The sequence below is a fragment of the Heloderma suspectum genome, chromosome 11 (genome assembly GCF_057233095.1).
Source record: "Heloderma suspectum isolate Gila_16-S chromosome 11, 16-S_ref, whole genome shotgun sequence".
Taxonomy (NCBI): Eukaryota; Metazoa; Chordata; class Lepidosauria; order Squamata; family Helodermatidae; genus Heloderma; species Heloderma suspectum.
In genome coordinates, this window is record NC_139468.1 from 3,652,186 (window position 1) to 3,667,124 (window position 14,939).

At 46.9% G+C, this 14,939-nt stretch overlaps 1 protein-coding gene across 1 annotated transcript in view; it reads right to left on the bottom strand.

The window, feature by feature from the left end:
• The window catches only part of TLN2 (talin 2), a 215,501-nt gene that overhangs the window by 27,934 nt on the left and 172,628 nt on the right, over positions 1-14,939 (bottom strand). The window contains exons 39-46 of the mRNA XM_084816675.1: positions 13,679-13,811; positions 12,813-12,914; positions 10,869-11,039; positions 8,784-8,930; positions 8,138-8,239; positions 6,134-6,253; positions 4,508-4,654; positions 2,895-3,061 (exon numbers count right to left, since the gene is read on the bottom strand). Of these exons, the coding sequence (XP_084672801.1) occupies positions 2,895-3,061; positions 4,508-4,654; positions 6,134-6,253; positions 8,138-8,239; positions 8,784-8,930; positions 10,869-11,039; positions 12,813-12,914; positions 13,679-13,811 (1,089 nt within the window). The remainder of the gene's footprint in view (positions 1-2,894; positions 3,062-4,507; positions 4,655-6,133; positions 6,254-8,137; positions 8,240-8,783; positions 8,931-10,868; positions 11,040-12,812; positions 12,915-13,678; positions 13,812-14,939) is intronic.

Here is a 14,939-nt window from a genome sequence, read left to right on the forward strand (position 1 = left end):
TGTGGGAAGAAGTTAAAAGAAATGGATCAAAACCATTTTCAGGGTTTTTATCATGACAAAGAGGGCTAGAGGCATGTTCAAAACATAAAACGGGGCTTCTCAGCATTCTGAAAAGGCTGTTAGATTCTGCACTGTGGACCATATCCAATGCATGGAAGCAATGGAATCCCAGACTTGTCTCATGTACGGGTTGGAAATTGAATTTATCTTTACAGCCAAGAGGCACCAGCTGTTCAAATAGTGTAAAAATACATAAGAAATATATGAAGAGAGCCAGTGTGGTGTAGTGGCGAGAGTGTTGGACTGGGAGCCAGGAGATCCGGGTTCTAGTCTCCACTCAGCCATGGAAGCTCACTGTGTGACTTTAGGCCAGTCACAGACTCTCAGCCCAACCTACCTCACAGGGTTGTTGTTGTGAGGATAAAACAGAGAGAAGGAGGATAATGTAAGCCGCCTTGGGTTCCTTGCAAGAGGAAAAAAGGCAGGATATAAATGCAATATCTTTGATCAGGAAAGCAGGAAAGCAACTGCAATTTCCTTTTGCCTAAATCAGGGTTTTCTCTCTCTCTCTCTCTCTCACACACACACACACACACACACACACATATATATATATATATATATATAATATTATATATTATATATGAAAACCCTGATTTAGGCAAAAGGAAATTGCAGTTGCTTTCCTGATCAAAGATATTGCATTTATATCCCGCCTTTTTTCCTCTTGCAAGGAACCCAAAGCGGCTTACATATATATATATATATATATATATATATATATATATATATATATATAAAAAAAAAAATAAACCCTGATTTAGGCAAAAGGAAATTGCAGTTGCTTTCCTGCTTTCCTGATCAAAGATATTCCTGGCTTGCCTATATTTGTCCTAGCCAAAATGTAACAATGTGGTTACACGGATCTTGCTTTGTGACTAGAATACAATCATTTTATTATTATTGTCAAATCAAGTACGCTTCTTGCAAAAGCCACAGCTTTGTTGTTGTTTTTCCCAACCCCCACAATTTCAGAATAAGCCAAGAAGGTAAGAAACTGGGGATATTTCAGAATACCCCAAAGAGTCTTCAGGGCTTTCTGAAGAAAGCTTTCATTAACGTGGAATTACATTTTGCAAGCCAATAATAAAAATGGAGAGAGGAAATTTTACAACTGCCATGCCTCAGAGCTCTTCAAAGCCACTTGCTTATTGGGCTTCTTCCCAAGACAGTTTTTTGTCCCAGAGAAGAGACCGTTTTGTGTGTCTCCGAATCGCTGTAAAATTAAAAAGTAATGGAAAGCAATTTAAAAGCAGAGGCACTTCAACATCAAAGCATTACTGTTTGGGGACAGAAACAGACAGTGGTTTAGAAGTGGTCTGAGAGAGGCTTCCCTTCTCATGGTGTACACAGATAACTTCTTTGTCCCAATTTTGCCTCTTCATAGGAGGCATGAAGGCAATGGTCACCTCTTGCTGTTTGCCCCAACTTGGGATATTCATAGGTACACTTCCCCAGAACATGGAACACGCTTCTTTGTGAATACGGAGATTCACAAAGCTCATAGCTATACACCAGTTAATCCTCTCTGCATTTTCTAGAATTGGCCAACCTAAACCAAACACGAGCAGCGAACGGTCAGAGCCACGACAGCTCCCCTCCATTTAACAACTTTGGATTAGCCTTTGGAGGAGGAGGGACGAAGACCAACTCCCTGGCTCTCCTGGCAAACGCACCCAGAGCAGGTGCACCATTGGTCCACAGCCCATGCGTGTGATGGGACCCCAGTGTGCTTTCCCATGCCCAAAGTAACAGTTCAACACATATAGTGCCCAGGCAAAGCAGGGGTCAGGGACCCCAGCAGAGTCCCTGGGCAGTGGGACCAGAGCCCTCCCCCAGGGATGATCAAGAAAGAAGGTCTGCTGTAAGGATCAAGGCAGCTGATAAAGCAGAGGGGGAGAGGCAGCCAGCAACTGCCTGCACCTTCTAGTGTGTGGAGAGAGAGACAGAGCTGACGTTGAGAGGGGAGAGGCCGAGCCCTTCGCGGCGAGCACAGAGTTCTTCTCCCATTCCAGAACATCCTCCAATGGTGTCTTTTCAGTCCAGGCGGGATCCCTTTTGGATTTCAAATTTAATACTGGTCTTCCTTGAAGGACCCCCAGCCCCCACTGCTCTGTTGCTGGAAACAAAGCCCTATGAGGAGAGACTGAAAGAACCTGGCATGCTCAGCCTTGAGAAGAGAAGACTGAGGGGAGATAGGATAGCGCTCTTCAAGGACTTGAAGGCCAGGACCTCTTCGCGATCATCCCAGAGTGCAGGACACAGAAGAAGGGGCTCAAGTGACAGGAAGCCGGATTCCGGCTGAATATCAGGAAAAACTTCCTGACTGTCAGAGCAATATGACAATGGAACCAATGACCCGGGGAGGTGGTGGGCTCTCCCACACTGGAGGCATTCAAGATAAAGCTGGACAGCCATCTGTCAGGGATGCTTTAGACTGGATTCCTGCATTGTGCAGGGGGTTGGACTTGAGGGTCTTCCAACCCTACTATTCTATGATTCTAAGATTGATTCCATGAAGTGGGTTCTGTTGGGTTGGGTGCAAGTTTTTATTTCTTTTGTTATTGTTTTTAATTATGTTTTTAATCTATTTGTTTTTATAGTTCTTTTAAACTAAGTATTTATTGTAGTCTTAGTTTTATTATTGCCTTGAGCCATGTCTGTGTGTGTGTGTGTGTGTGTGTGTGTGTTTTGGAAAGACAGAGTACAAGTCAAACAAACAAATCAAACCAACACCACCGCCTTAAATGGCCTGCGGCTCAGTTTTGCCTTTGAACAGCTCTACCCCTTTGGACTAGCAACTGCCCCCCCACCACTCTGCGGCCCCCCCTGACCTGTGGTCTGCAAAGGACTCGTTGTTCTCGGCATTCAGCGTCCCGGCTGTGGCAAACATGATGGTGGTGTCCAGGTCGGCGATGATGCCCGAGACGGCGCTGGCGGCCGTGATGCAGGCCTGGGTGCCTTTGTTCCCCGCCTGCAGGGCTGACAAAACCAAGGACACCTGCCGAGAGAGGGGAAAGCAAAGGCAGCTGCAGAGAAGCCCCCCCTTCATCAGCCAGGGCAGGGCACGTCATTCCAGCCAGGAAACAGCGTGGCAGGGGACCTTGATCGTCTCTCAGTTGCTGAAGCGATGGCGCAAAGGAGCTCAGCATTGTCACTGAGCAGGTCAGACTCAGATTCCAGACTAGATCTTGTGGGAAAGGACCAGAGCTCTACGCAAGAAATCATTTCCACAATTAGCAATGGCATATTTTTTTTAAATTGCAGGCATACACACACATCCGAATCAGGGTCCTTTCAGGGCGTAGGGAGGATTTAAGCCTTAAAAAAAAAGCAGGCATACACACACATCTGGATCAGGCAGATACACACATAGATTTTTTTTAAAAAAATAGCAGGCATATACACACATCTGGAGCAGGGTCCTTTCAGGGGGTAGGGAGGATTTAAGCCTTTGCCTCTGCTGTGGTTCCAGTCCAGGTTGGACTCCCTGCACTGTTATTGGCTCCGGCACCCACTGAAGATTTTTTCCAATGCAAATAGCAGATAAGTGCATGAGCTGGTGTGGGTGGGGGCATCATGTTTACCATAGCGGAGAGGACAAAGGGTTACAGTGCCCCTGCTCCCCCTCTCTGGGTCCCAATTTGGCTCAGGCCCCCTGTGCCTGCTGTTTACTTAAAGGAGAAACCCCCACACTCATTCATGCCATTGCTAATGGTGTGAATGGCGATCTGTCTAGTTTGCCCCTTGGTGGTGAAGCCCCTGCTTTGCATGCAGACGGTCCCCGGCTCAATTCCCAGCATCTCCAGGCCAGGCTAGAAAAACCCCTGCCTGAAGCTTTGCAGAGGTGCTGCTGCTGCTGGCCAGTATCAACAATACTGGGCTAGATGGACCCAGGGTCTGAGTCAGTATAAGGCAGCTTCCTAGGTTCCTAGTTCCAGAGGCAGTCAACCTGTGGCCCTCTGGATGTTTTGGTCTAGAACTCCCATCAGTCCTAGCCTGCATAGCCAATGACAAAGGATGATGGGACTTGTAGGCCAAACATCTTGAGGGCCATAAGTTGCCCACCCGTGTTATATACTCAGAATTTACCCATGTCACTGCAAAGTTATGTTACTAAGAGGCTTGAACCTACCCTTACCTTAAAGGAGGTGACTTTTTCAGTGCCTATGGGTAAGGATTTGGGGGTGCCTTTGCAGTGTTCTCTATAACAAAAGGGCCCCTGATACCTGACTTATCAGGGGGTGACAACAGTTCCAGTAAAGGCAGATTGCTGGGGTGCTTCGGGGGGGTCCCCCTGTCCCTTGCCTTTGACCGAGGGGCATGCTGGGAGTTGTAGTCTGACACATCTGGAGGGCACCCATTTGGGGAAGGCTGCTCTGCAACCAGAAAGGCATCTAGTTCCAAGTGGAGGGGAGCTTGCACCAACCATGCCGAGGGCACACACCTTTTCGCTGACGGCCCGAGCGCATTCTATCAGCTCCCTCTTGGTGTAACTATCCGTGGGACAGATCTGCAGCGCGCCAGCCTTCTGGACCAGAAAGATGCAGGTGTGTCCAAGTTCCTGAACCCGTGTTCTGATCTGGAAGCCTATCTGGGTAGCCAAGTGGTGGGTGGAGAAAGGGTGGACGTGTGGGGAAAGGGGAACACGAGAAGAAGAAAAGAACATGTCAAAAGTTATATGTAAAGGCGGCGCTGTTTTGTAAACACCAACCCACAGTTGCTTCGCTTTCTTGCCTTTCTGCGTTATGAAACTGTTCCTGGAAAGGTTTGCAAGATGTCCTATCAGGATGGGAGGAATGGAAGAAATTAGCTGACAGGTGCCCTAAGAAACTGAGAGCATTCATAACCAACGCCACTGTTCATCATGGCTGCTTCACTTTGCAACCTCAGTAAATAAATTATAAAAGCACCAAAAGGTCCTTCTTTCCACAAGCCTCAGTGCTTCTAAAAAAGTGTGCCTGTTTATTGAACTGCTATCACCGCTATTTAAGTCCTGTACTTGAATTACAAGAAGGAGGTGAGAGGTACCTGGAACCCTCACCTTTTGCACTGCCCCCCTTGGGTACTGCTCTTAGAAGTGTACCAGGGTGTGTGTGTGTGTGTGTAGGGGGGACACACGACATGATTTGGGTAATACTGAGATGAACCAGTGGGTGGGGCTTCTGGATTCAGTTAAGCTCCACACACTATTTAAATTTATATTGTGGATTAAATCCAACGTCCACTAGTGCAATGGGACTTTCTCCTTCTCTCCTGCCTCCTGTGCTACCTGGAAATCTGCTCTGGAGGGCTTCCCAGGCCTCCGGAGCAGAGTTTGAGGGTGTGTGGGGAGCTGCAAGGCAGAGGGGAACCCGCCCCCCCCCGTTCTGCTGATGGAGCCACTTCCAGCAGCAGAACAACACCGCTGGATTGAGAACCCTCTGCCTTCCATTGGCCTGCCTGAGACGCCGAGCAAAAACTTCACAGAAATTCAAAAGAAAACAAATGACCAGCAATAGTGCATCCAGTTTATAAATGTATAGATTTAAATATGTGTGTGTGTGTGTATGAACAGATTTTAAAATGTGAAACATTTCGGCATGAAACACCACCTTCAATCAGCGATTGAACACCAGTGACCAAAGCTGGTGTTTTATGCCGAAACATTTCACATTTTAAAATCTGTTTATATATTTTTAAACATCTGTAAATTTATAAACTAGGTGCAGTATTGCTGTCTTTTGTGTTGATTTGCAGTGCTGTGTCATGCGCATCGCAACATCTGTTTGCAGAATATGTATCCGTCTATTTACAGGAATTAACAACACCCAAACTGATACAAAATGCTTTTGATTAAAAGTTAAGAATCCTAATCCAAAAGGAAGAAAACGTGTTCTGCCCAAGCAGCAGAGATGACAAGTGGGAACTAGTTTAACTGGGGTGGGGTGGTCAATCTGAGAATGGAGGCAGGGGAGAAAGATGGGGGTGGAGGCAGAAAGGCAGGCGGCAAGTCCTCTGTGTGTATATATCTTGTTTGACATCAACACAATTGCATGTTCGTTAACTCCAAAGACGACCAAGGAGTGCAGACCTCCTCTGGTTCCGCAGTGGCGCCTGCCATCCGCCCCTGGAAGGCCAAATGCCCATAGTCTGTGGTCATCTGCGACGCGAGTCCTCCCAGCTCCTCCGGATTAGTAACCGCCTTCGTCATCTGAAACATTGCAGCCAAGCAAGAGACAGTTACATCAAGGCAGAACTTGCTCTGCCAGCCTCCCCTAACGTAGTGCCTCCCAGATGTGTTGGAGGGCATCTCCCATAGTGCCCAGGCAGCGTGGCCATTGAATTTGGGAATTATGGGAGTTGCAGCCCCACACATCTGGAGGGCACCAGGGTGGAGAGAACGGGGCTACTCAGATCCAAGCACGTGGGGGCTGACCCGGGCAGGGCTCCCTCTGTCGCAGTAGTGCCGTCTATGGAATGCCCTGCCCAGAAGTTTGTCCAGCAGCAATGCTGATGTGTTTTTGGTGTGTGGGTTTTAACTCTGTTGTATTTTATGGGCACGTTATGAAAAGCTGCTCTTTGGTGATCTGAAATGGAATTTCCTTGTGTCTGTTTTTACTGTTTTATCCTTGCATGTTGCCCTGAGTGTTTTAGACCTGCACATTTGCCAAACCAACCAATCAGCCCTACACTGAAAACTCATGAAAAAGGCCAGTTGGCTTTGGAGGCAAAACCTTGGGCGTCCTGCGTTAGATCCAGAAAGCAACAAGCTCTAATAATTCATGGATCTGTTTCACATTGGGAAATGTGGTGAGCTGCTTTGGGACCTCCAGTCAAAATGTGGGAGAGACATCTGCGAAAATGTATGGAATACAGTAATGTTACCCACACAAGCTGCAGAAATGCGGTCAAGTTCAAGCTGGGCCCATGGGCCAAATCCTGCCCTTTCTCCTGGTCCCACCCACATCCCCCCAACCACCTAATGCTTGGTGGCTTCCCATCTTTTGCATGGCTTTTCCCCCATTCTAAAAGGTTGAGATGCCTCTCCTAAGGCTTAGTGAATGGAGTGATGAACCCACTCCGGATTTCAGTCAGAACTCTACAGGAGTTCTGACTGGTTCTGGCTGAAACCCAGAGTGGATTCAGTGCCCCACTGAGATCGGAGCCACCAGCCTCCACTGGGATTAGTTAGTTACCGGCAGTACGAGCTTTAAGCTATGCTAGGCTGGCATTTTTGGTATTTTGGCCTCAGCCCGTTTTGCCCTTGGCCCCTCCCACCACTGGAAAGCCGCCTCCGAGAGTTTCTCTGAAATGGAAACCAGTCGTTGGGCTAGAAGAAGTCCAACATCCCTGATTTAGAGCATGCCTACAAAACTGGAGTGCGCTGGTGCTGTTATGTCCTGCTTGTAGGTGTCAGGAACGAATCTGAGCGTGTGGAGATGTCTGGCAGCTCAGATTCAGAATGAAAACAGCCAGAACAGCGGGAGGCAACTTCCCCAGTGAGCCCAGAGATAGAGAGACTTTCTTCCCAGGACCATGACACACAGACGGCCCAGCCTGACTGGGCCCCCCATTCCTCCCCCATGAGAACTCAAGTGGAGGAGGAGAAGGAGGATGTGACTCGAGGGACGCAAGAGTCCGTCACAGAGCGAAGCGGGCAAAGTGAGGGGCAGGGCTCAGGCGCTCCGCCAGATTGGCCACTCATGGAAGCCAAAATGGGAGGGCGCCACCCTAAGGGAGGGGCATCCCTGCGAAGCAAGTCTTGCCCTGAAGTTCAGGCCCAGACTGCTGGCAACTCCTCTAACTTCCGCTTTGTCTCCTCTATCAATATCCATAGATGTGTGGATTAGCTGTTTCATTGTAGTCTGAGAGTTTCCTAGAATCTGCATTTGTCAAGAAGCTGGCCGTTAACTAATAAAGAAGTGTAGCTTGAAGCCTTGTTTCCTGGAGTGTGTCGATTGTGAAGCGGGAGGACAAAGGACCGTGACAGGCTTCCCAGAGACACCTGCCCGGCTGCTCATAGAAAAAGAAAAAGCAACGTCTTAAGATGTCGCTCAAGGCTCCTTGCTGTGGATCAACAACTCATGCCTCTTACCATCTCTTGGGCTGTTACTGCAATGGCTTTCGAGTATTTGACCACGGTGGTCTGATAATCAACAAAGGATCCTTTAGGCTCTGGTGGTGTGCCCTCGTCCAGCTAAGCCGGGAACAAAGAGAAGGAAAGAGGAGGAGAAAGAAAGGTTATCAATGTGGCACAGGCAGGAGGAGACCGAGACTCTGTTTCTGTAAATGCCAAAGAGCTGCAGTAACCAGAAAGCTTGTACTGAATGGCATAGATTAGAAATGCAAATTAGGAATGGTATAATCAGATAACTGTTTTGCATAAGTTCTTTTTGCATGTATTGGTGCCCTTAAAAAAAACACAACTCAGCGCACAGAATTGTCAAGAATGAGGCAGCATCCAGGGTAGGCCTGGCTGGGCACCTGCTGAGGGCCCACACCCCAGCAGGGGCCCACTGGCAAGAGCCCCCTGGACTTGCTTCTGCTCCTGATAACTGTTATCCTGAAAAAATGAAGGCTCCCCTGAAAAGACAGCTGCCAATATCATTTTTTTAAAAGTGATTTTTTGTTTGGATAGCTGTAAGCCCAGCCTGAGGCTTCTCAGGCGCTTTGGAAAAGTTACATGTCCCATGGGCCCTGGAACCTCAAAATGAACCAAGGAGAGACTGATCCTTACAAACCTTGCTCATGGCTTCAGCTATGGAGTCCACCATGTTCCCTACCATGCCCACTTCACTGGCAGCTTCGTTCAAGGTAACCATGATGTCGTCCACTGCTTCTTTCATCAGCTGGGCAGCTTCTGTGATGGCATCATGAGTGTGTGAAGCCTGAGTGAAGGTAACAGGGAAACAGAACATATCACAACTTTCTCTCTCTTCAGCACAACACATCCAGAGTCCCTTCTATTAAAAAACACACATGTGTGTGACAACAGATATGGGAAATTTATTTATTTTAAATATTTCTGGGCCACTTTTTCACCAAAAAAAGGTCTTCAAAGTGTCAGCACAGAAAGCATTCTAAACCAAAAACTTGATGAAATAGAACAAGTTTTAAGGAGTGTTGAAATGCCTGCAGTATAGTGGTCATGCAGATCTCCCAGGGGAAGGAGTTCCTTAACAGACGTGTCACTATTGAAAAGGCCCTGCTCCATGTCCCCGCCAAGTGCGGCTCTGACTAAAGGAGGATGCAAAGCAGAAATAAAAGGCTCCTTAAGTAGAAATAAAGCAAGAGAAACACAAGAGCCTAGGCATGTTAAAACATAAGGGACCTGGTTGACGGAAGAGAACACTCTCTCATTTGTAACTTTAGAAGAAAAAAGCAATTCTTTAAAAAGCTTTTGACCCCGCCTGCATTTAAGACCTTGAAAGTCTACTTCCTACCAATGTATTTAATTTTTTCTTTAGGCAATTACAGCAGTTGCTTCATGAGCTCCTTGCGGGAGACCATAATCAGACAGCGATGATTACCAGAGGCTGGATTTTTAATTACACACGTCGGCATAAGGGCCATGGAAGAATTTCTCCAGAGCCTCTCAACATCCATCAGTATTCAAATGATGATTGCTCACAAGGATCATATTTTTAGACCTGTGACATGCAAATAAGTGTTCCTTTTCTGGAAGCTTCTTCTGACAAAACAAACATATTTTAGAGAAAAACTAAGGGTTCATCAGAATGAGGGGCTAGAACAGACCCTGCACCACTTCACACTGAGGGTGAAGAATCACATCACTGACTGCTCCCCCATGTTAAAAACTCCATTCAAATGGAAAGCCAGCTCAGTAGGCAAAGGGCTAGCCAAGAATCTGTCTTGCTGATCTGCTAGTTTTCTATCTGCAGAGAGTTTCTTAAATCAGGCAGCATTGAAAAACGTGATTCCCCCTCTCACGGTCTCAGATGGCATTCAAACTATATAATACAAATCATTCCCTTTTTAAAAACCAGATGATTGTGTAAGTAGGGCTGCAAGCTTAAGATGGTCAATCTGTTCAAATAAAAAGGGTCAGGTAGCAGGTAGAGATGTGAAGGGCCCAGAACCCCCCACCCCCGAAAAATGGCTGATCGAATGTATTTGTTCTTATAGACATTTACAGATGCTCCAAGTCATGCTCAGCTTCCCAACATGTGACTACAACATCCTTCCTCAACCTGGTACCTCCTGATGTTTTAGACTTCAGCTTCCATCTGCCCCAGCCAGCATGGGCAATGATCAAGAATCCTGGGAGATGTAGTCCAAAACATTTGGAGGGGGCCAGGTTGGGGAAGGCAGTACAAGCTCAACCAGTCACTTCTTTTATTCTCATTGACATTTGTGGATGAACTCCATAGGCAGGATTGACTACTATCCTAATGTTCCATGGTGTAACAGCCCAGGGCAACTGGAAACTGTCCTAGGCAATAGGTATTTGGGACCCAAAAAGTATTGGCTGCCTATTCCGAGCTATCTGGCAGGTTCCTTTCAAATCTCTTTCAGGCTAGAACATGGTGGCTTTGCCGCTCCTCCTTTGACAGATTCTAAGTTGTGGGGAACTCTAAAGGCCTGCCAAGCGGGAGGAGACAAATTGGGCCCAAACATGCCACAACAGTCCTACCCATTTCAGACACGACTCCTCTGTACTTGTAGCTCAAGAAGTTTCTTTGGGAAGCCGAGTCACATTGCAGCTTGGCGACCATGTCGACAGTGCACAACATGTGGGTTCCCCCCACACCCAGAATGTCACCTTCAGAGAACAGCCCCATCCTGTACTCTCGACGGCAGCATACCTTGGGGTTTCCACCTCCTTCTTTGGCTGCATAGAGCATTTGGAGGGCAGACTCTGCTAGAGTCTTGGTCTGGTCCAATAAGTTCATTTGTTGCTGGTGACTCATCAACTTGGAGACCACGCCAACAGCGGCAAGAACCAGTGGTTCAAAGTAGCTGGCCAGCTGCGTCACCTACGGCAGGAAAGAGGGCAACTGAAAGTGCACCCAGTCCGTGGCTCTCTTTCCAATATGTGCAAGGACATTGTTTTTCCCCTGGTCCATTGGTTTCTGTTATTAAAGACCGCATTCATTTCTTTGGTCACATGTAAAATTTCATTTGTTTTGTTAGTGGTTTGTTTAAATGGAATTGGTTTTGTAATTCACATACATTTTCTTTCCTCCCCCTCTGCGGTTTATGGAGGTTCTGGGATGAGCAGAGATGATTTGAGCCCCCATTTTATTTTCCCAGATGTTATGTCACTCCAGGGCATTGGGGGATGGGGTGGGGTGGTAATCTCTGCCACACATACACACAAAAGCCCCCCACCCTACTGTCAGCCACCATTTTTACCCACAAATGTCCTGGAACAAAGTCTGAGGCATTCTGAGAAGATGGTGGCTGCTGAGAGGTGCTACCAAAACCAGCTCTGCTACCAGAGAAAGGCTAGGCCCCCCTCCCAATTTCCTCAGAGCCTGCCCCAGCCAGACCCCCCACACCCCAACGGGCCATCTACCATCAACTGCCTTGTGGGAAGGATTTCAGAAGAGAGGTGGGTAGCACCAGACGCTTGCTGCTATTCCAGCTGGACAGTCCTTGCCCCCAGGGCCATCTTCCACCAACTGCTCTGCTGGAACGATCCTGATGATTTATATATTTATTTATTTATTTATTTATTTTTAATACCATTTATTGTGATTTTATTATTTTTGTGTTACTTGTATGCTGCCTTGGTAGAATTTGTATCTTGGAATGTGGCATATAAATAATTGTAATACATAAAAGCATACATAACCCCCCCCCCCCGAATTAATGGGGAGCTGTTGCATTAGTTTCAGAACGGATGGAAATCGAAGTTGAGTAAGGCCCATTCAGTTCAATTTCTCATTCATCCCGAAATGAATGCTCAACCCTGTCCAATACCCATGGACAGAAAATGACTTCTCTCGGGTGGCTAAGAGCGTGGACTGTGAATCGAGCCATTCTCAACTTGAACGTTGCCTTTGCCATTAACTCAGTCAGTGTTCTTCGGCCAGCAACCATTCTCTTGGCCTCAGCCCCTCTGTGTGTGACAGGGGGTAATATTATTAAACTGCTTCTCAGGGGTTATTGCAGCAATGGAAAGAATGTATGCCAAACACTTCAAACCTTCAGAAGCACCATGTACAATAAGAGCATAAGAACAAAATGTTAGGGCACTGACTCTCGCTGTTTTCAAAACTGACATGAATGCCAAATGGAATCTAAGCAAAGATAAATACTCTTCAGCTACCTGACTGGGTGGGATGGAGGGACAAAGTGTTAGGGATTCAACCCTGGCATCCCCCTTTTTTTGCAGAGTAAACAGAGGGGAGATACATCAAAAGAGGAGGACAGGAGGCCACTGCACGAGGGGACGTAGAATGAATCAGTCTAAAATCAATTCCTCTAATTGAGAAAAAGAAAACCCAGCTTTATGGCTTTGCTGGTGTCTTTGCTCAATTGCACCACGAGTGACTCACGGTCTTAAAAGCCAGTTTGTTTTCACAGAAGTGAGTACTACTCAGCATACAACTTCCTCTAAATTAGCAGCCCCAAGAGGCAGGTGAAGGGGCCGAACCGGTGTGTGAGAATCCTCATTGCTTCCATAGCAGCCTCTAGCTGCTGTTCCTGTTCCCTCCCCACACATTTCTCTCCCCTGCGAGGCCTGGATTCTTTTCCTGCCTCCCACCATGAGGAGGACATCTTGTGGTTTCCTGGCCTCCAACCTTGTGCCCAAGCTGAGCAGCTTCACCCCGAGCTGCCGTAGCGATGGGATCGATAAGATGTCCAATTTCCTGGACGACGGAAGTCAATTGCTCCTGCAAGGCCTGATAAAGCAAAGGAAATGAACACATCAGGCTTCAGAACTATAATGACACTACAGAGGTGTTCCATTACATGAAAGACTGAAACACAAAACATAAAATGTAAACGTATTTTTTTCTTTATTTTGGCATGTATACCCCAGCTTTTCTATGAGAGGAAGTTGCTTTATAATGGCAAAAACATCCAGTATAACTTTGGGTCCTGTTCTGTTTATACAAAGCTGGAGTGTATTAATTTATCCTCTAATCAAGATGATGGCTTCTTGCCTTAAAAAAAGGACAAGGAACAAAAAATGTGACTGCTTAAATTGGCTCTGAGGAGCTGCTAAATGATATCACCCTCACCCCTGTTTACACTATATGCATCCCCTCCCTTTATTCCAGCCTCACGTCTTCTTCTCACTGTGATCTATCTTTTAAACAAGACCAATTCCCTTGACAACTCATCAAGAGAAAAGGTGAACTTTAAAAGCTGCACCCTGAAGAAATTTCAGGCTGGGGTTTGCAAACAACTTATCCGTTTAGCATCCTAGATGTGCCTGGCTTGCTCATCCAGAAGACTGGTAGCAATGCATCATGGGCAAATCTTCTGGTCTGTTTGTAGCACAAAATTTAATGGTGTTTTCTGTGTCCAGTGGCCCTTCCACACCTTTCATTCCCAGCTACATTAATTTTGATTTTGAACTGGAGCACACACATGCAAGCATACATCTGGTTGCAAGGGAGGCGTTGTTTTCCCTGCACAGGCAATGCATAACTTCCATCACCTCAACAGAAATGTCATCCCTTGTGGCCAGGTTCTGACTGACTGTAGCGAGGGAGGCTTGCTCGATATCCCTGATACATCTGTTGATCCCATCAATGGAGTAGTCGCACTCCCTCTGGCCCGGGGCTTTGTCTCTGGAAAACAAAAGTGGGCTTGTCACATTGAGGGCAAGCATATAAAATAATTGCAATAATAATTAACCAGTAGGACCTGCAACAAAAAGTTGCAGTGTGGACTTCTCCCTGTTCAGGATTCCCTTGTCGCTGTTGCAGAAATTCACTACTGCAAGTTGCAGTGATGGCTGCTGGTTATGATGGCTATAAGCTGCCTCCAGTATTGGAGGCAGTATGCCTCTTTATACCAGTTGCTGGGAAACATGAGCAGGAGGGTGCTGTTGCACGCATGTCCTGCTATTCTGGCTGGCCACTGTGGGAACAGAATGCTGGATTAGATAGTCCTTTGATTTGATACAGCAGGGCTGTTCTTATGAGTTACTTGTCCAGGCTTAAGCATTTTTATGTATTTGATTTATTTCCCTTGAAAGGGCATAAAACAATGGTCTCTCTTCAGTGCTGGGAACGGCTGCTCTTCTGCCTTTCCTCATATCCCATATCTAAAGGCACAAACTGCATTATACAAACATCACATGTCCTGGGATGGTTCCAGAGATGAAGCCGTTCTAAAGCATCCTCCAAAGTCATCAACTTGACTCCATCATTCGGATGTTTATAGCATGGACTATAATTCCTTTTCTTTTCTCCCTTCCTTTTTTCCCCACTTAAAGAGCTAGTTTGAAATCTCAGATTAGTGTACAAGCATTTTATTTTCTTACTGTTGAAAGAAAGACACTGGTTTTAAATATTTACTCCTTGCACAGCGCGCAGCTGCGCTCAGGGATGCAAAAGAGGGCTCTTTTCACAGCAAAAAAACAGAGTGTTTTGTACCAGACTCCTTTCTGGAGGCAGGGCTGGCTGAAACGTGGGGCTTGTTCTTGCTCTGGCGCATCATGAAGAATTAAAATGGCAGCTAGAGTGAGCGGCTGAGGGGCTGATCAGCGCACCAGGAACAGTTTAACGTAGGGCCTAGGATAGGCAGGAGCAGTGGGCCCTACCAGGGAGCTGGGGTCACCAACCGACTGCTGATGCCAGCCCTGTGGGAGAGGTACTCACCATTGGTAACAGAATCAACTCCTGCTTTTCCTGCCTTCGCATCCCCCCCGCCCCCCTTTTCTTTCTTTCTTTTTTTGTGTTATTGTAGGCCAG